Below are 20796 nucleotides of genomic sequence, written 5' to 3'. Positions count from 1 at the left end.
TGACCCTGTCAGATCCTCTGTGGAATGACGATGTTCCTTAAGTGGACTTTATTTGAAAAATGTCAAAATTCCAAAGGTACAATAAATCTTCCACATAAAATAAAATCATCCACATAAAAGTAAAATAATCCACATGAAAACCTTAAAGGACCTAGTCCACTAGGGACGCAGGACCCAACACGGTCCACGTTTCGACAAAGAGTCTTCTTCAGGGGTCCCTGAGGGTCCTATAATGGTGAATACAGGAAGATGCTAATATGTGGTGAACCGCAAGTAAGACGATTTGGATGCAAGCAGCGTCTTACTTGCAATTCACCACATATTAGCATCTCCACATATTCATCATTATAGGACCCTCAGGGACCCCTGAAGAAGACTCTTTATTGAAACACGGACCGTGTTGGGTCCTGCGTCCCTAGTGGACTAGGTCTTTTAAGATTTTCATGTGGATTATTTTGCTTTTATGTGGATGATTTTATTTTATGTGGAAAATTTATTGTACCTTTGGAACTTTGACATTTTTCAAATAAAGTCCATTTAAGGAACATCGTCATTCCACAGTTTTTTGATTTCTTCTGGATTTTCTTCTCTGTGGATACTTTGGGGTCAATCCTCTTTGGTTTTTGCTCGTCAGATCCACAACATCCTACGCGCTGAAATGGAATATGCCAATAGCTTGCTGAGCACTCTGAAGATATCATACAAGGCGTCCGTCATATAATCCACATCCAAAATCAGAAAAGGAAGATCCTGGATTACGATAGTGTCAGGATCATGGTGGAGCTTAGAACAAGCTGACCACAAAGGAAGCAGACGCTGCCACTTTCAGCCTGGCAGCTGCAGAGTCAGAGGCATTTGAGGGCAAAATCTACTCTATGGTCCTGTGCATCCTTTAGCAGCCCCCCTTGCTATCACTAAGAACAGAAGTGTGCTTAGTGATCTGTGCCACAGAGGAATCCACTTTCAGGAATGCAAAATGCTGATTAAAAGTGTCTGCCATTCGGTACATCTTTTTTGAGAAGCAGCAACCAGACTGCACACAGTATTCGAGGTGTGGCTGCACCATGGAGCAATACAAAGGCATTATAACATTCTCATCTTCATTTTCCTGATAATTCATAACAAATCATAGGAAATACTTTTTACAGGAAGTGTGGTAGAGGCGTGGAATAGTCTACTGGTAGAGGTGGTGGAAACAAAGACTGTATGAATTCAAGGCATGTGGGATCTCTTACGGAGAGAGAACATAACATAAGAACATAAGAACATAAGCAATGCCTCTGCCGGGTCAGACCCGAGGTCCATCGCGCCCAGCAGTCCGCTCACGCGGCGGCCCAACAGGTCCAGGACCTGTGCAGTAATCCTCTATCTATACCCCTCTATCCCCTTTTCCAATAGGAAATTGTCCAATCCTTTCTTAAACCCCAGTACCGTACTCTGCCCTATTACGTCCTCTGGAAGTGCATTCCAGGTATCCACCACCCGCTGAGTAAAGAAAAACTTCCTTGCATTTGTTTTGAATCTATCCCCTTCCAATTTTTCCGAATGCCCTCTTGTTCTTTTATGTTTTGAAAATTTGAAGAACCTATCTCTCTCTACTTTCTCTATGCCCTTCATGATCTTGTAGGTTTCTATCATGTCTCCTCTGAGTCTCCGCTTTTCCAGGGAGAAGAGCTCCAGCCTCTCCAATCTTTCAGTGTATGAAAGGTTTTCCATGCCCTTAATCATTCGTGTCGCTCTCCTCTGGACTCTCTCAAGTATTGCCATATCCTTCTTAAGGTACAGTGACCAATACTGAACACAGTACTCCAGGTGCGGGCGCACCATTGCCCGATACAACGGCAGGATGACTTCTTTTGTTCTGGTCGTAATACCATTTTTAATAATACCCAACATTCTGTTTGCCTTCTTCGCGGCTGCTGCGCATTGCGCCGTTGACTTCATTGTTGTATCCACCAGTACACCCAAATCTCTTTCAAGGTTACTTCCCTCTAATACTAATCCCCCCATTTGGTAGCTGAACATCGGGGTTTTTCTCCCTATATGCATGACCTTGCATTTCCCTACATTGAATTTCATCTGCCATTTATTCGCCCACTCCTCCAGTTTGTTTAGGTCCCTTTGTAGGTCCTCACACTCTTCCGTAGTTCTAACCCTTCTACAGAGTTTAGTGTCGTCCGCAAATTTTATAACTTCACATTTCGTCCCCGTTTCCAGGTCATTTATAAATATATTGAACAGCAGCGGTCCAAGTACAGACCCCTGCGGAACTCCGCTCGTGACTTTCCTACAGCCTGAGTAGTGACCCTTCACTCCAACCCTCTGTTTCCTGCCTGCCAACCAGTGTTTGATCCATCTGTGTACGTCCCCTTCCACCCCGTGGTTCCACAGCTTCCTAAGTAGCCGCTCATGAGGTACCTTGTCAAAGGCCTTTTGGAAGTCAAGGTAAATGATGTCTACAGGTTCCCCTTTGTCCAACTGGCTGTTTACCCCCTCAAAGAAGTGCAGTAAGTTTGTTTGGCACGATCTTCCCTTGCAGAAGCCATGTTGGCTCGCTTTCATCAGCCCATTTTTTTTGATGTGCTCACAGATGCTGTCCTTTATCAGTGCTTCTACCATCTTGCCTGGAACCGATGTCAAACTTACCGACCTATAGTTTCCCGGGTCTCCTCTTGACCCCTTTTTAAAGATAGGTGTAACATTTGCTATCTTCCAGTCCTCCGGAATCTCTCCAGTTTTCAAGGATAGGTTGCAAATTCGTTGGAGTATTCCCGCTATCTCATTTCTTAGTTCTTTTAGTACCCTAGGGTGGATTCCGTCCGGGCCTGGTGATTTGTCGCTTTTCAATCTATCTATCTGTTGGAGGACATCCTCATGGCTCACCTCTATTGCTGACAGTTTTTCTTCTTAGTCACCATGGAAGATCACGTCAGGTTCCGGTACACTGGATGTGTCCTCGCTTGTGAAGACTGACGAGAAGAATTTGTTTAACCTGTCGGCTACCTCTTTTTGCTCCTTTATCACTCCCTTTTTGTCTCCATCATCCAACGGTCCTACTTCCTCCCTCGCTGGTTTCTTCCCCTTAACATATCTGAAGAATGATTTGAAGTTTTTTGCCTCCCTGGCCAGTCTCTCTTCGTATTCTCTTTTCGCTCTCCTAACCACTTGATGACATTCTCTTTGGCGTTTCCTGTGTTCATTCCAGTTTTCCCCAGTTTGGTCCTTTTTCCATTTCCGGAATGATTTTTTCTTGTCTCCTATCGCTTTCTTCACCTCATTGTTTATCCATGCGAGGTCTTTTGTTCGGTTTTTTTTGCACCCTTTTCTAAATCTGGGGATGTACATATGTTGTGCTTCTTGCACTGTGCCCTTGAATAGAGACCAGGCTTGCTCTACAGTTTCTGTTTTCCTTGAGCTGTTTCTAAGTTTTTTTCTTACCATTGCTCTCATAGCATCATAGTTCCCTTTCTTGAAGTTGAACGTTGTCATTGTGGTTCTCTTCCCTTTTGCACTTCTTTTGCAGGTCCCCCTATTCCGTTGAGGATTAGGTCAAGAGTGGCATATCCTCTTGTTGGTTCCTTGACAAGCTGATCCATAAAGCAGTCCCTCACAGCCTCTAAGAATTCTGTTTCCCTCGCACAGTTTGAGTTTCCAATATTCCAGTTTATCCCGGGGTAGTTAAAAGATAATGGATGCTGCGGATTGGCAGAATAGATAGGCCATTTGGCCTTTATCTGCCATCATGTTTCTATGTCCAATGCAGTGACCCTCTCTAGCTTATCGGGGGAGTAAGCTGGTCTGTAGTTCCAGAGGGGTTCTGTTCTTTGGCATCCTGCATACTGAGCTGAGGGCTTCAATGTAGCCAATGAGGACACCTTTTTCCTGGAAAGTGATTTGTAACACGGAACCCTTCAATATGTTGCTGTGTATGGGTTCCTCTTTCCTTTACAGTTGCTTACATTAAATGTCATATGCTATTTTGATTTTCAGCCTCACAACGTCCTCTTGCGATTTAACAACTTTGTGTCATCAGCAAATTTAATTATCTTACTGGTTATTCCCTTCTCTAGACTACTGATAAATATGTTAAAAAGCAGTCCTAGTAAAGACTCCTATTTACCCTTCAATCGTGCTTTCGCCCTCTCCATTCTACAGAAACTGCCCTTGCTAAAGTCTCCAACGACCTGCTCCTGGCCAAATCCAATGGATTCTACTCTATCCTCATTCTTCTCGATCTGTCTGCTGCCTTCGACACTGTTGATCACCGCCTCCTCCTCGACACTGGGATTCCAGGGCTCTCTCCTGGTTTTCTTCCTATCGCTCTCATCGTACCTTCAGCGTGTTATGGTGGAACCTCCTCTGCTGCCATCCCACTGTCTATTGGTGTGCTCTGTCCTGGGCCCTCTGCTCTTTTCCATATATACCTGCTCTCTTGGTATTCTGATCTCCTCTCATGGTTTTCAATATCACCTCTATGCTGATGACTCCTAGACTCCACACTGGATATCTTTAAAGGAGTTCAGGCCCGAATTTCAGCTTGCCTGTTCGACATTGCAGCTTGGATGTCTAGTCACCATCTCAACTGAATATGGCTAAAACTGAACTCCTTATCTTTCCGCCTAAACTTACCTCCCCTCTTCCCGTCGTTCTCTATTTCTGTGGATAACACTATCCTTCTCCTTGTCTCGTCGGCTTGCAACCTTGGGGTGATCTTTGACTCGTCTCTCTTTCTCTGCTCGGATCCAACAAACCGCTAAATCCTGTCGCTTCCTCCTCTATAATATTACCAAAATCCACCCTCTTCTCTCTGAACACACAACCAAAACCCTTGTCCATGCTCTCATCACCTCACACTTAGACTACTGTAACGTACTTCTCTTGGGCCTCCCACGCACCCACCTCTTGCCTCTTCAATCCATTCAAAATTCTGCTGCGCGACTCATATGCCGTGAGAGCCACTATTCTCACATTACCCCTCTCAAGTCATTTCATTGGCTCCCCATCCATTTTCGAATACAGTTTAAACTCCTCTTGCAGACTTACAAGTCTGAAGCCCCCCAAAAGCTCTCTTCACTTATCTCCCTTTATGCTCCTCCCCGTGATCTCTGCTCATCAGGCAAGCACATCTTATCTGTACCCTTCTCTTCCACTGCCAACTCCAGACTCCGTCCCTTCTTTCTTGCAGCGCTGTATGCCTGGAATAGGCTGCCTGAATCAATAAGTCATGCTCCATCTCTACCAGCGTTCAAATCCAAGCTAAAAGCCCACTTTTTGAATCTGTTTTCAACTCTTAACTCCTACTCACTGCTGTCAGATATCTATACCCACTGTATCATTTCCTCTACCATAATCTCCCCAACTTGTCTAAATTAGATTGTAAGCTCTTCTAAGCAGGGACTGCCTATTGTATGTTAAAATGTACAGAGCTGCGTATGCCTTTCAGTGCTTTAGAAATACTAAATAGTAGTAGTAATAGTACCCTTCTCCACTGAGAATATTTATCATTTAATCCTACTCTGTGTTCTATCTTTTAATTAGTTCTTAATCAATAATAGGATATTACCTTCTATCCCAGTTTTCTTCGTCAATAATGTCCACTAGGCTATACATTTTTCTACCAGCACAGGGAACGAAGGTGGTGGTCTCCCTAACTTCATTTCCAGCTCAGTCACTGCCCACTCACAAGACAGCATCTTCCAATCCCCATCGAAATATTTAGACTTGTAGATTTTTCCTTGCCCTTTCCACTGATGCTTCTTATGATTTATAATTTGCCCCCAACCCCATAACTTGATCCTCCCTCCTGGTTTTGCATAATTAGCACATGCTAAATACTCACACCCCCATAGGAATATAATAGCTAATCGCTTATGTGCCCTAAATCGGTTAGCAGACCTTAAAAGGACCCTGCAATTATTTAGATGGCTTTAAAAACATAAAATGAAGTGAAAATCGTAAGAAATAGAAATTTTCAAAACATACCATGCCTATCCCCCCAAAAAATCTACATATTTTTCTCGGAGAGATTCTTTAAACATATACATACTAAATGCATTACATGTGTAAATACATTTACATACCCATCACTTTTCTTTAATAGATAACCTCTCTTCTCACTCCCGTATTCCTTGTTGCCCTGAAGCTGATGCATACTATACCCTCCTTGCTTGCTCTGGGAATCCTGAGAAGTCAAAGTAAAAAAAAAAACCAAATTTGTATTTGCTCAATTAGGTCCTTTAACCGCCTCCTCCTTTTTCCCCCCCAATCACTATATATTCTGAAATTTAGGAATACAAAACACATAATCTTTAAAATATCATGCACTATTATCCATATTCTTCCTTATGGGGGTAATGTTAAAAAAGTATTACTAGCGATTTCTTAAAATGTCCACCAAATATGCACAGGAAGTAATGCACATCCAGTCTGTCTGTACATGCATAAACTTACCTGAAAAGGAGACATTACTGGGAAGAGGATTAAGAAAGGATTTCTATTTATGTGCACGCTTTTGAAAATATGCAGGAAGGCACAAAAATTACCATAGAAAATTTGTTCATACAAAATGTAGGCATATTTTTAAAATACAAATTATTTAATTTGAGTGACCCAATAACGGCCCATGTTTCAGCTGAATGTGTCAGGGGTCAGTAAGTTCACATATCTTTTCTCTGCTATGTCTAATATCAAATGTGAAAGAAGGAACACCAGAAATAAGAGGTGCAAGAAGCCTGCTCACTTGCAGTTATACATCAAAGCTCTAATAAATATAGTACTTTTACTCAAATGCAAAATACTCACCGCTGTATCTGTATTATGCTTTTGTTTTGAACTTTTTGTGCTGTTTGACTCTCTATTCCTGTTGTTGGTAAACAGGCAGTCCCCGGTTTAAATACGCCCAACTTACATCAAACTCATACTTACCTGCCTATGTCTTCCTGTGGCAACGTGCCCCTTCCTCTCAAAATCCAACCCTCCTCCTCCTCGTCTTTCCCTCTATTCAGCGTACCAAATTTGTACCTCTCACAGGTGTTTACCTCCTCTGGCCGGCTCTCTCCTCCCAGTCGCACTTTGCAAAGCCACAGCAGCAAGTTCCTGCACACGGCTCGCGGCTGACCCGTAAGTGAGGGAAGGCTTCTGGGTCAGCCACAAGCCGCATGCAGGAACCAACAGCTGCGGTTTTGCAAAATGTGACTGGGAGGAGAGAGTCAGCCAGAGGAGGTAAACACCTGCGAGAGGTACGAATTTGGGACGCTAATGGAGGGAAAGACGAGGGGCGCATTGGGACACTGAAGGAAGGAGGGTCACATTTTAACAGGACGTGAAGAAGAAGGGGTGTGTTGGTATTGGAAGGGAGGGAGGGAGCACAAAATTGGGACACAAAATGGAGGGAGAGAAGGGAGCATGAACTTCAGAATGGAAGAATGGAGGGAGTGAGGGAAAGAGATTCTGAGGTGAGGGAATAGAAAGGAAGAATTGTTGGGCATGGGTGTCTGAGAGGGAAAGAGATGGTGCACATGGGGAAATGAAGAAAGCGGTGAATTGTTGGGCATAGGGAGGGAGAGAGAAATATTGGATAAGGTGGTGGGAGAGTCATGAAGTACAGATGCATGGGGAAGAGAGAGATGAGGGGGAGAAATGTAGGATATGATGATGGAGAGGCAACAGTGGGAAGGATGAAGAGCAAATGGATATGGTGGTGGAGAGGGAACAGTGGGAAGGATGAAGAGCGAAACTAAGTGAAAACCTATCTTTTCTTTCTATTTAAACTATAGTACTTTATTTTGAGGACCGTTTCTTTAATGCTGGAGAACAGAAGGCAGAGAGTGGGCATAAATGGGAAGTTCTCGGGCTGGGAAAATGTGACTAGCGGTGTGCCACAGGGCTCGGTACTTGGGCCCATCTTATTTAATATCTTCATCAATGACCTAGAGGATGGAACATCCAGTGAGATCATCAAGTTTGCAGATGACACAAAGCTATGCCGGGCCATCAAAATCGCAGAAGGACAGTGAGGAACTCCAGAGTGACTTGAGCCGATTGGAGAATTGGGCAGATAAATGGCAGATGAAGTTTAATGTGGAAAAATGCAAAGTGATGCACTTGGGCAGAAAAAATAAGGAACACAAGTATAGTATGTTAGGTGCAACTCTGGGAAAATCTGAACAGGAAAAGGACCTGGGGTATTAATCGATAGGACACTGAAGCCGTCGGTGCAATGTGCGGCAGCAGCAAAGAACGCAAATAGAATGCTAGGCATGATAAAGAAGGGAATCACGAGTAGATCGGAGATAGTCATAATGCCGCTTTATAGAGCGATGGTCAGGCCACACTTGGAATACTGCGTCCAGCATTGGTCTCCATACCTAAAGAAGGATATTAAACTGTTAGAGAGGGTGTCTGTATATAGCCGTTTGGGAGAGGATGGGCTGGAGAGGGCTTCAAAGGCTGGGAGGGTGTAGATGGGCTGGAGTAGGTTTTGACGGAGATTTTAGCAGTTGGAACCCTAGACAGTACTGGGTAGAGCTTTGGATGCTTGCCCAGAAATGGAAAAGTCTCCTCTGACGCAACTTCCTGTTTCCGGTTGCATCGGAGGAGACTTTTCTAGCAGGCAACGCGATGCGATTTCAAGGCTCCTGCTAGCCTTATAGAAATCGCCAGTTTCACCACAAGAGAAGGTAAAGGAAAGGGAAGGAGGGAAATGCACGGCTGGCCGGCGGGAGGGAGCTGCTGGACCGTGCGAAGGGTGCTTGGGGATGGAGAGGAGAAGACGCTGAAGCAGTCTGAAGGGAACTGGGGAAGAAAGAGAGGGGAGAAGAAGCTGGGAAATGAGAAAGAGAGAGTAGGAAGAAGATGCTGGGAAATGGAGAAGAGAGAATAGGGAGAAGATGCTGGGAAATTGAGAAGAGAGAGTAGGGAGAAGATGCTGGGAAATGGGGAAGAGAGAGTGGGAAGAAGACGCTGGAAAGGAAGAAGACAGAGATGCCAGACTACGGGGGAGCAAAGGGAAGAAGATGGGTGCCAGACCAATGGGGGGAGGGGGGGTGAAGGGAGAGGCACAGTAACAGAGCAAATGGAAGACGCAGAGAGACAGCAGACAGTGGATGCAAGGAATTGAATGAGAAGATGAGGGAAGCAGAAACCAGACAACAAAAGGTAGAAAAAAAAATTTATATTTATTTATTTAGCTTTAGGATAAAGTAGTATATTAATTGTGTTTCAGAACTTTCAACCGGAGGTGGATGGGGCTAGTTTTGTCAGATGGGAAGCAGGAGGGATTCACTATTTGTTTCACCTGGTGGAAGACGACGGGATCATTAAGTCCTTTGCTCAGCTGTGTGAGGAATTTTCCATTCCTCCTACTGACGGCTTTGCTTAAATGCAGATTCGTCATTGTGTTTATAAAAATTTATAAAAAAGCCCTGCCAACTGAACATCTCTTTCTCTAGTTCAGCAGCCAGAACTTTGATTTATAAGGAAGGAATAAGCTAGATATTGCAGTACTGAGGCTTGTATGGATGCTGCAGGGACAGGAACAGGACGGTGAAGGGGATGGCGTGGTGAAGAGGATGATGGTCCGGAGACGGGGCAGTGACGGGGACAGAATTTTTCCCTGTGTCATTCTCTACTAGTAATCTTTAGGTTTTTCTTTGTTTGATGCAACAATGAAAATAAAATAAAATAAAATGTCAAATGTATAATTTCTGGAGATACAGGTTTCAGAGTACTAAACAAACCTCTTATTCAACTTTTAAACTTTAATACAGGGGTGTCAAACCCAACCGCTTAAGGGGCTGAAATCTAAAACACAGGTTAAGTCGAGGGCCGAATTTTCTATTAAGATACTTAGTCTTAGTAGAAGTATAGATCCTTCCTCGCCCTGAGACACCTATGGCATGGTCAGGCACTTGTGTGGAGCGCCCTGCTCCAATCTAGCTTTTACACTGGAACTAGGTCTTTCTGCCTGCATATGGGCACTGAGGCAGAATGGTGAGGAGCTTGGCGCACCTCTGGGACTAGGGCTGCACAGTCAGGCACTTAGATGTAACACAGTCACCGAGGGCCACATAAAACGGCCAGGCGGGCCGGATTTGCCCCCCCCACCCCCCTCCCCCGGGCCTTGTATTTGACATTTGTGCTTTAATACATGACTTTCTAAAGAGGAAATATACAAACAAAACTAAAGAAAACTATACAAATGCATAAAAGTAGTACAAGAAAGAAGCAAGAACAATAGACTCATTAAAACAATAACTTACTCTCCTAGACTTCAGTCATGTACGGCAAAAGTAAGGCAGCAAAAAAAGGAAGCAAAGAATTAAAAATCAGTATCCTTAATTACCTTATTACTATCAGACAGAAGAAATACATTCCTCTCTAAATGTACTTAATATAGAAATGCTATAGTAATTTTTTCAGACTTATTTTATTTATTCTGAGATTGAACTATTAAGGTCTTTGAAATTTCTTACATTTAGATAATTGCATTATTAAGAACTTAATTCAACCAGGATGCTACTTTACTAACCCTCAAAGAACTCATCATCCAGGCAAAGCATATATTTATTACAAATACTATATGAATTCACAAGAGGTAGTTTTAACAATGCTTACAACCAAAAGAATACAACATTGTTTTCAAAACAAATACCAAAATATAAGAAGTCTGATTGCCTTGAGACAAACTAAACTCCCCCTCTTTTTTTTTTTTTTTACTTTACAAAAGTGTGGAAGAGGTTTTTAGCACCAGCCGGCACACTGAATGCTCTGCTGATCCAGCGCTCATAGAAACTATGACAGTTGGAGCAGCATGCTGGCCGGCGCTAAAAACCTGTTCTGCGCGTTTATTAAAAAAAAAAAAAAAAAAGAGGGAGAGGGGTTTAAACTAGGATAATACATGCTGGGATAACTTCTTTTTTTAAAATATAAGAGTAATTCAAAGAGCATACTGTATATCCGCTATAATAAAACCCTTAGTGCGCATGCGCAGTTGAAACTCTGTGCATCCGTATGCGCAGTAGGAGACTGAGGTGGTTTCTCCATCGGCCTCCGTCCTCATGTGCATATGCGGCAATGGCTTCCCCCCCGCCCCCCCCAGCCTGTGCCTCGATGAACGGCAAATGTCCAAGCTTCTAGGGGTCAAGGCACCGCTGCCAGGCGCACAGACAGGCACTAGCGGGATTTCTCCAGCCCAAGGGTAGCCGCTGGGCGTGGGGGAACATGATCGCAGCTCTTCGGTGTTGTGACTGGGTTCGCTTGTCGGGAAGCCAAGGAGCCAGAGGTAAAAAGGAAGAGAGCGGCGATCGGACATCTTGCCTAAGAGAGACAGAAAGAAAGATAGGCAGACAGACAGAAGGAAAGAAAGACAGACAGACAGACAGGGGGCATGGAGAGAGACAGAAAGAAAGACAGACAGCTGGCTGGGAGAGAGACAGCTTCTTCACTCCACGGAAAATGAACGGAGGAACCGCAAGCTGACATCGGGGAGGAAAGCACTTGTGCATGTGTAGAGAAGGTAGTCTTGAAGCTTCACAAAGCTTGAAGTGATGGTGCACTTTTTACTGTCCGTACTGGGCTCCGTAGATGACATCATCCACATGTGAGAATATGCTGCCTGCTTGTCCTAGGATAAAGAAGGAATTTTGCTTGTAGATTACCTGGAAAATGATGCAACCAAAGTACAACATTACACTTCTTGACAAACTGAAGTGGCTGAGGAAGGGCTTTGGCTCACTGGCTGAGCTGTTGCCTCTGCACCCAGAGGTTGCGAGATCAAATTTTGGTGCTGCTCCTTGTAACCCTGACTGGGCAAGTCACTAATCACCCAGTGCCCACTGATTTGAATGTCAGCTTTGAAATGCCAAAGTGACAAAAAGGCAGTATACAAATCCCTATTCCTTTTCCAAATGTTGAGGCAAGCTTTTGAAAGGAATTTTGTTTGTTCAAGACAATGCCACTTTGCACAAAGCAGCCATAAAAATTGGCAGGTCTTCACTTTGAAGTTCTAAAACACTTGAGCTACTCACCTGATTTGGCCCCTTTGGACTGGAGGACTAGATAACACCCATGTAGATACAGGGCCCATCTTCTCTTTCCAGGATGATCCATACTGCAGATGGACAGACTAGATGGACCATTTGGCCTTTATCTGTCATCATGTTTCTATGTTTCATATAGCGTCTTCCTTTTCCCAGGTTCCCTGCGTTTCCTTCATTCTGTCAATCTAGATTTTGCCCCAGTCACAGCTGTGAAACAATCTAATCTAATCTGCAATTTGTGGATCGCTCTAAGCCTAAAAAGGATCAAGGTGATTTACAATGTTAAGAGACCCATAACAAATCATGAGAAGAATACAAAGAATAGGCTGTCAAAGAACAAATACTGAATTTTAGAAGGAAGCCTGAATAACTGAGGTACTAGCAAATTAATCTAAGGAGAAGCTTTGTTGCTCATACTACAGAACAGGTGACTATACAAGAACTAGTGTTTAAGCACGTTACATTAACGGGTGCTAGAATAGATGTGTAAACTTTTAGCACAATGGGGCACTGAGGCCTTTCTTTCTTTGCTTCCTGCCCCCCTGTCCAACAGTAGCCCTTCTCGCTTCCTTTTACCTCCCCCTATCCAGCAGCAGCCCTTCCCTGCTCCCCCTGTCCAGCAGTAGCCCTTCTCCCTTCCTTTTACCTCCCCCCTGTCCAGCAGTACCCCCCTTCCCTGCTCCCCTGTCCAGCAGTACCCCTTCTCTGCTCTCCCTGTCCAGCATCCGCTAGCCAGGGCAGCCTCAGGGCTTTTGCTAGGCCGGCCCGCCTCGCATTATCGAAGTGGGCCGACCTAGCAAATGCCCCACGGCTGCTTGATGAAACCACGGCTGCTGCCGCTGCTGGTCCAGGGGTGAGAAGAGGCATCCCAGCAGCGGCATCGTAGTTAGAAGGCAGGAAGTCAGCTGGCATCCGAGATCGGGGCAGGAAATCAGCTGAGGCAGGCACTGTGCATGCGCGGCACGCTACCACGGAGGAACTGAGCATGGAGTTTGAAGTGTGCATGCGCGCTAAGGGTTTTATTATAGTGGTAGTAGAGAGGTTATTGATCCATATAGACCATTATGTAATTTGAGGTTTTTCTTACTTTATTGAATATTCTTTTTTTTTTAGTTCAATAGTGTTTATTAGAATTTTCAGAAAAGAGAATACAGAAAAAAAAGAAGAACAATAAATTAGAAAAACATTTTCACAATCTTTTGATAAGATCTGGTATAAGGTACTAGATTACTGTTCCAATATTCACACCTGAATGTATTTTTAATATTGCACTTTCATACCTATTTACAGAACCAAACTTGATGTAATATTCTTTATTATTATTTTATTAAATATTTTTCATTCTGAACTTGGCAAGGGTAATATTTTGCTGGTATCTCTTGATCTTACTTCACAACTTAAAAGTTTTGCCATCTCTGGGCGTGTTCTTTCCTGGTTTACACCTTTCCTAAGCAACCACTTTTTTTTCTCAGATTCTCAGTCTAAAAACTTCCCAATCATTTGTGGTGTACCCCAGGGTTCAGTCCTTGCACCTCTCTTTTTTAACATTTTTCTAAGTTCACTAGCACGTCTATTTCAGAAGCAGGGCATACAATTTTTCCTGGGGGGGGACGACATTTTATTAATATACAATATGAGCCCCTCTTGTCCAGATATTTCCCTTCTTGCTTTATCTTTACATCTAATCTCTAAGTGGTTATTTGAAAATCACCTTCTCCCAAACCCCTTATAATCTCTTGGCTGCAGGATTACTTGAAAGGATTCTGCCCCCAACTTATCGCCTACCGAGAAGATATGAAAGCTGCCAATCAGGTGGAGAAAGCTTCAGCAAAGGCAAGACAAATGCTGGGTTGCATCAGAAGGAGCTTTATCAGCCAAAAGCCTGAAGTCACACTACCGTTATACAGATCCATGGTGAGACCTCACCTGGAGTACTGTGTCCAGTTTTGGAGGCCACATTATCTAAAGGATATGAAGAGAATGGAGTTGATACGGAGAATGGCAACTAGGATGGTCTCGGAACTTAAAAACATCCCATATGAAGAACGTCTGACTAGACTGCGCTTATATTCTCTCGAGGAGCACAGACCTCACCGCTTATAAAACGTCTGCCGAAGACACCCGTTGGGAACACATCCCGTGGTCAGACCATCTCCTAGGGGCCTTCTGCCTCCCCATCTTCATGTCTCATCTCGGATCCCCACCCCTATCCCCCAATTCTATTACCTTCCGGAAAAATATTTTGAGCGATCTGTTCTGGACCAAATTCCTCAACCTCCTCCCCTCCATTCCCAAGCTTGCAGACTCTGAAAACAATTGGCACAACTGGATCGTCCTTTCCAAGTCCACTTACCACTCCCTCGCCCCCCAAACCACTAAATCCATCACCTATCCCCATAAAGCCCCTTGGTACCTTCCACTCCATAGAGACCTGAAACAAAAATGTCGAGCCTTAGAGCGAAAATGGAAAAAATCCAAATCCTCATCTGACAGACAGGCCTGGAGAGTCAATATCAAACTCTACAACTCAATATTAAAAAAAGCAAGGAAGAACTTCTATGGAGACAAGATCTCCAAATCCAAAAACCAGAATGGCACATTGTTCAACATTTGGCGCTCCCTAACCACTAAAAATGACTCCACCCTTCTTCCCTCATCTCCTTCAGCCGAGGTCCTAGCAAAATTCTTCAATGATAAGATCTCTACCTTAAGGCGCTCCTTCCCACCCGCAATCTCCTACAATTCTCTGGTGCCCCCCGAACCCAACCCCACCCTATCTGTTCTCAACCCCATCCCTGCCGACAGATCCTGGACTGTCTTCGAGCTCATATCTGATTCTCAGACCCTTAAACTCTGCCTCAAGTTAAAATCATGCAACTGCATCCTGGACCCATTTCCCTCCTACCTATTTGAGAAAATCCCTGCACAGGCCATCACATCTCTTACCAAACTCATAAATTCTGCCCTATTATCAGGCCTATTCTCCACTGAAATGGGACACATCGCATTGACCCCTTTACTGAAAAAAGCTGACCTAGACCCCTCCATACCATCCAACTACCGTCCAATAGCAAATATCCTTCTCCTCACCAAACTGCTCGAGTCTATCATATCTACCCAGCTCTCTTCCTACTTAGAAAGATTCTCCATCCTCTTACCTTACCAATATGGCTTCAGACCCAACTTCTGCACTGAATCCCTATTGGCCTCTCTAATCTCTAAGGTTCAGCAACTGCATTCTCGTAACAAGTTTGCTGTCCTTCTACAATTCGACCTCTCCGCAGCTTTTGACGTTGTCCACCACGACATTCTAATTTTCCAACTCTCCGAGATAGGCATTAGCTCCATAGTTCTTGATTGGTTCTCCAAATTCTTGCGCTCCCGCTCTTACATGGTTAACATGAGCGGCACCTCATCCTCCCCCTGGACCCCGACTTGTGGTGTCCCACAAGGCTCACCCCTCTCCCCAATCCTCTTTAACATTTACATGTCCTCCCTGAAACTACTCCAACTATCCCCCCTTGAAACTCTTTACACTTACGCTGATGACATCCTCATCCTCCTTGAGACCGACTCGAACCTCACTAACCTCTCCACGAACATATCCTCATGCATAAAGAACCTCCAATCCTGGGCATTCACAATGCATATGAAACTAAACGAGTCCAAAACAAAACTCCTTTGGCTCGGCCCAAAATTAGACCATCTAACTTCCTCCATCCCATTGTCCTCCGGCCCCACATTACAGCTCGAGTTCTCAAGCAAAGTTCTGGGTGTCACCTTAGACTCTTCTCTATCCTTCAACGAACATCTCCAATCCCTGGTGAAGAAATGCTTCTTCAGCCTTCACATGCTAAGGAAAGTCAGACCCTATTTTCACCAAAAACACTTCGCAGTCCTAGTACAATCCATCATCCTCTCCAGATTGGATTATTGCAATTCTATCTACCTCAGCCTAACCAAGAAAAGCCTCCACAGACTTCAGCGGATTCAGAACGCCGCAGCTAAGCTTGTTTTCGCGAAAAGCAAATTTGATCACGTCTCACCACTCCTGTCTAAGCTCCATTGGCTCCCAGTAATCCCCAGGATCCACTTCAAATGTGCGTGTCTGGCCTACAAGATCCTACATGGCATCCTTCCTGCCGTTATCCCTCTATCCTGGAACTCCCCAACCCCTACTTCCTCCAGATCCTCCCAAATTTTTAAACTATCCTTCCCTTCCATAAAAGGTATTTCCCATGCAGGCAAACTTGGGTCATCCCTCCCCTTTAGAATCACTGAGATCTGGAATAACCTCACCTCCCCACTCTGAACCTCAAGCTCCCTCCAACTCTTCCGCAAACACCTAAAAACCTGGCTATTCTCAAAACTGTAACACTTCCCCCCTCTTAGGCCTCTCACCTTCCCCCTTTACACCTAACTCTTTAATCTCTCCACTGTAGTTCCTCTCTCATCCTTCTTCCTGTAAACCGTGCCGAGCTCCGCATTCGTGGACATGGTGCGGTATATAAACCCAAGGTTTAGTTTAGTTTAGAAAGGGGGGACATGATAGAAACATTCAAATACATCACGGGTCGCATTGAAGTGGAGGAAGAAATACTTTTTCTTACGGGTCCTACAGCAACAAGAGGGCATCTGCTAAAACTTAAGGAGGGAAGATTTCATGGTGACACCAGGAAATACTTCTTCACCGAACGGGTGATTGATCGATGGAATAAACTTCCACTCCAGGTGGTCTAGGCTAGTAGGGTGCTCAACTTCAAAAGTCGATGGGACAAACAGGTGAGGGTGCTACAGAGTTATGCATAAAAGATGGGTACTCCAGAGAGGGAGGGTTCTTGAGTGGGCAGACTTGTTGGGCCACCGGCCCTCTTCTGCCGTCATACTCTATGTTTCTATGTTTCAGCCCTACCCTTCTGAATACATGACTTTCATTGGTCCAACACTTCAGATATCTTGGAGTTGCGCTTGTTCAACATCTCTCCTTTGAACGACATATCTCAGCATTAACCAAGTCCTGCTTTTATTCCTTGAGGCAGAGCTGTTCAATTTGTTCTGTCCTCAATGAAAAATTATTTTTTTTTAAAATTCTTTATTCATTTTTAAACTTTCAACAAGTGTACAATATAAGTAATACATAGATTTACTAACATCACTTGATAAATCTATCAAGATCATAACAAATGTATATATATCTAAACCCTTCCCCCCTCCCTTTCCATACAATTATTTAATTGAATCAATCTTTGTCATATTTCTTTTTTACATTTTCTTTCATTTATATAAACCCTCCCCTTTCCCCTCCAATCATAAATAATGTTAAGAAAATGGTGTTTATTCATTACAAAACAATGTCAATGGTCCCCATATTTCATTAAACCTTTTATAATTTCCATTTTGTATTGCTATTGAACGTTCCATTCTATATATGTGACATAGTGAATTCCACCAGAAATTAAAATTAAGTCTAGTGTGATCTTTCCAATTTGCAGTAATATGTTGCATGGCAACTCCTGTCATAATCAATAAAAGTTTGTTATTACTTGCCGATATCTGACTCTTTTTCCTCATAGATATGCCAAATATCACAGTATCATAAGTTAATGCTACAGGATTATCTAATAAAGAATTTATTTGATCCCAGATCGAATTCCAAAAGGCTAATATATAGGGACAGAAAAATAAAAGATGATCCAAAGTCCCTACATCAAGCTTACAATGCCAGCATCTATTAGACAATGAACTATTTAATTTTTGTAATCTAACAGGGGTCCAAAATGCTCTATGCAAAAGAAAAAACCAAGTTTGTCTCATAGATGCTGACAGTGTACATCTTATTCTCCAAGACCAAATTTGTGGCCATTGAGATGCCAAAATTTGATGCTTAATCTCAATGCTCCAAATATCCCTAAGACCATTTTTAGGTTTTTTTATTAACCAATTCATTAATAACTTTATACCACTGTGCGGCCTGGTGACCCAGAAAATCTGCCTGGAAGCATAAAAATTCCATGCTGTATTGAGAATTTAAAGTTTTCCATTTAGGGAACCCTGCCTGAATGGCCTGCTTCAATTGCAACCATTTATAAAATTGTGATTTATTCAGTCCAAATTTATTTTGCAATTGCGTAAACTCAAGCATTTTTCCATTTGAAATAACATCATTTAAAGTTCGTATTCCTGCATTTAACCAATGCCTCCAGACAATCTTAGTTCCGCCAATTTGAATCTTGGAGTTTAGCCATATAGATTGATTTGTCGATTTACTAATAGGAATTTCAGTTAAATTACTTACATACCTCAAAGTTTTCCATGTATCTAATAAAAGTTTATTTTCTTTATACAATCTGGGCATCTTGATACTGAGAATGTGACAAAGATGTAAAGGAGACAGGAGTCGCCATTCCAAGTATAACCAATCTGGAGTGTATTCAATGAGATCTGGGAGGACCCAATACATACCTTGACGTAAAATATAGGCCTGATAATACCTATAGAAATTTGGGAAATTTACCCCACCCTCCTTAATTGATTTCTGTAAAGATACCAAAGCAATTCTAGGTGTTTTGCCAAGCCAAACAAACTTAATAATTATTGCATTCAATTTTTTATAAAAAGAGTTCTGAAAAAATACCGGAATCATACACATTTGATAGCAAACCACAGGCAATATCATCATTTTTATGGTTTGAACTCTCCCCCACCAAGATATATGTAATGGATTCCATTGTTCACATAATTCCGAAACCTTTTTTAATAAAAGTTTTTCATTTTCTTTTACTGTATCTTCTATTGAATTTTTAATCCAAATTCCTAAATATTTTAATCCATCCTCTTTCCAAACAAAAGGAAATGAATCAAACATAGATTTTATGCAATGCACATTAAGCGAAAGAATTTCAGATTTATTCCAATTGATTTTATATCCTGAAAACATTCCAAATCTTTCAATCAATTCTAACAAACATGGTATAGTTGAACCTGGATTGCGCAAATATAATAAAATATCATCCGCATAAGCAGATAATTTGTATTCCCATTCTTTCAAGGGAATACCCTGTATCCCCTTTGTCTGATTAATAGCTATCAATAAGGGTTCTAAAACAATATCAAACAGCAAAGGAGATAATGGACATCCTTGTCTAACTCCTCTATGTAATTTAAAACTCTCAGATAAATTATTATTAATGTATAGTCTTGCCATAGGGGAGCTATACAAAGTTTTAATCATTTGAACAAAACCAGGACTCACACCAAACCAATCCAAAGCCTGATACATGAATGACCATTCTACCATTAGATTCAAGGAAATACACTATCCTTTCTTGGAAAAATAATGGAAGTGTTGCTGAAAGAAAGGATAGTGTATTTCCTTGAATCTAATGGGTTACAGGATCCGAGGCAACATGGCTTTACAAAAGGTAAATCGTGCCAAACGAACCTAATTGAATTTTTTGATTGGGTGACCAGAGAGATGGATCGAGGACATATGCTAGATGTAATTTACTTGGATTTCAGCAAAGCCTTTGATACAGTTCCTCATAGGAGGCTGTTGAACAAACTTGAAGGGCTGAAGTTAGGATCCAAAGTGGTGAACTGGGTCAGAAACTGGCTGTCGGACAGACGCCAGAGGGTGGTGGTTAATGGAAGTCGCTCGAAGGAAGGAAAGGTGACTAGTGGAGTCCCTCAGGGTTCGGTGCTGGGGCCAATCCTGTTCAATATGTATGTAAGTGACATTGCTGAAGGGTTAGAAGGAAAAGTGTGCCTTTTTGCAGATGATACCAAGATTTGTAACAGAGTAGACACCGAAGAGGGAGTGGAAAATATGAAAAAGGATCTGCAAAAGTTAGAGGAATGGTCTAATGCCTGGCAACTAAAATTCAATGCAAAGAAATGCAGAGTAATGCATTTGGGGATTAATAATAGGAAGGAACCGTATATGCTGGGAGGAGAGAAGCTGATATGCACGGACGGGGAGAGGGACCTTAGGGTGATAGTGTCCGAAGATCTAAAGGCGAAAAAACAGTGTGACAAGGCAGTGGCTGCTGCCAGAAGGATTCTGGGCTGTATAAAGAGAGGCGTAGTCAGTAGAAGGAAGAAGGTGTTGATGCCCCTGTACAGGTCATTGGTGAGGCCCCACTTGGAGTATTGTGTTCAGTTTTGGAGACGAAAATGATAGGAGGCTTGCGCCAGAAGACGTATGAGGAGAGACTGGAAGCCCTGAATATGTATACCCTAGAGGAAAGGAGAGACAGGGGAGATATGATTCAGACGTTCAAATACTTAAAGGGTATTAACGTAGAACAAAATCTTTTCCAGAGAAAGGAAAATGGTAAAACCAGAGGACATAATTTGAGGTTGAAGGGTGGTAGATTCAGGGGCAATGTTAGGAAATTCTACTTTACGGAGAGGGTGGTGGATGCCTGGAATGCGCTCCCAAGAGAGGTGGTGGAGAGTAAAACTGTGACTGAGTTCAAAGAAGCGTGGGATGAACACAGAAGATTTAGAATCAGAAAATAATATTAAAGATTGAACTAGGCCAGTTACTGGGCAGACTTGTACGGTCTGTGTCTGTGTATGGCCGTTTGGAGGAGGATGGGCAGGGGAGGGCTTCAATGGCTGGGAGGGTGTAGATGGGCTGGAGTAAGTCTTAACAGAGATTTCGGCAGTTGGAACCCAAGCACAGTACCGGGTAAAGCTTTGGATTCTCGCCCAGAAATAGCTAAGAAGAAAAAAAAAAAAATAAATTTAAATTGAA

General features: G+C 42.9%; 1 protein-coding gene across 7 annotated transcripts in view; it reads right to left on the bottom strand.

Moving 5' to 3' along the window:
- The window catches only part of ASAP1 (ArfGAP with SH3 domain, ankyrin repeat and PH domain 1), a 558081-nt gene that overhangs the window by 305983 nt on the left and 231302 nt on the right, over positions 1 to 20796 (bottom strand). For all 7 annotated transcript variants that reach the window (XM_033933030.1, XM_033933029.1, XM_033933028.1 and 4 more), the window contains one exon: positions 6081 to 6181. In XM_033933030.1, the coding sequence (XP_033788921.1) occupies positions 6081 to 6181 (101 nt within the window). The remainder of the gene's footprint in view (positions 1 to 6080; positions 6182 to 20796) is intronic.

This window comes from Geotrypetes seraphini, chromosome 2 (genome assembly GCF_902459505.1).
Source record: "Geotrypetes seraphini chromosome 2, aGeoSer1.1, whole genome shotgun sequence".
Taxonomy (NCBI): Eukaryota; Metazoa; Chordata; class Amphibia; order Gymnophiona; family Dermophiidae; genus Geotrypetes; species Geotrypetes seraphini.
This window is presented reverse-complemented; position numbering and strand designations above follow the sequence as displayed.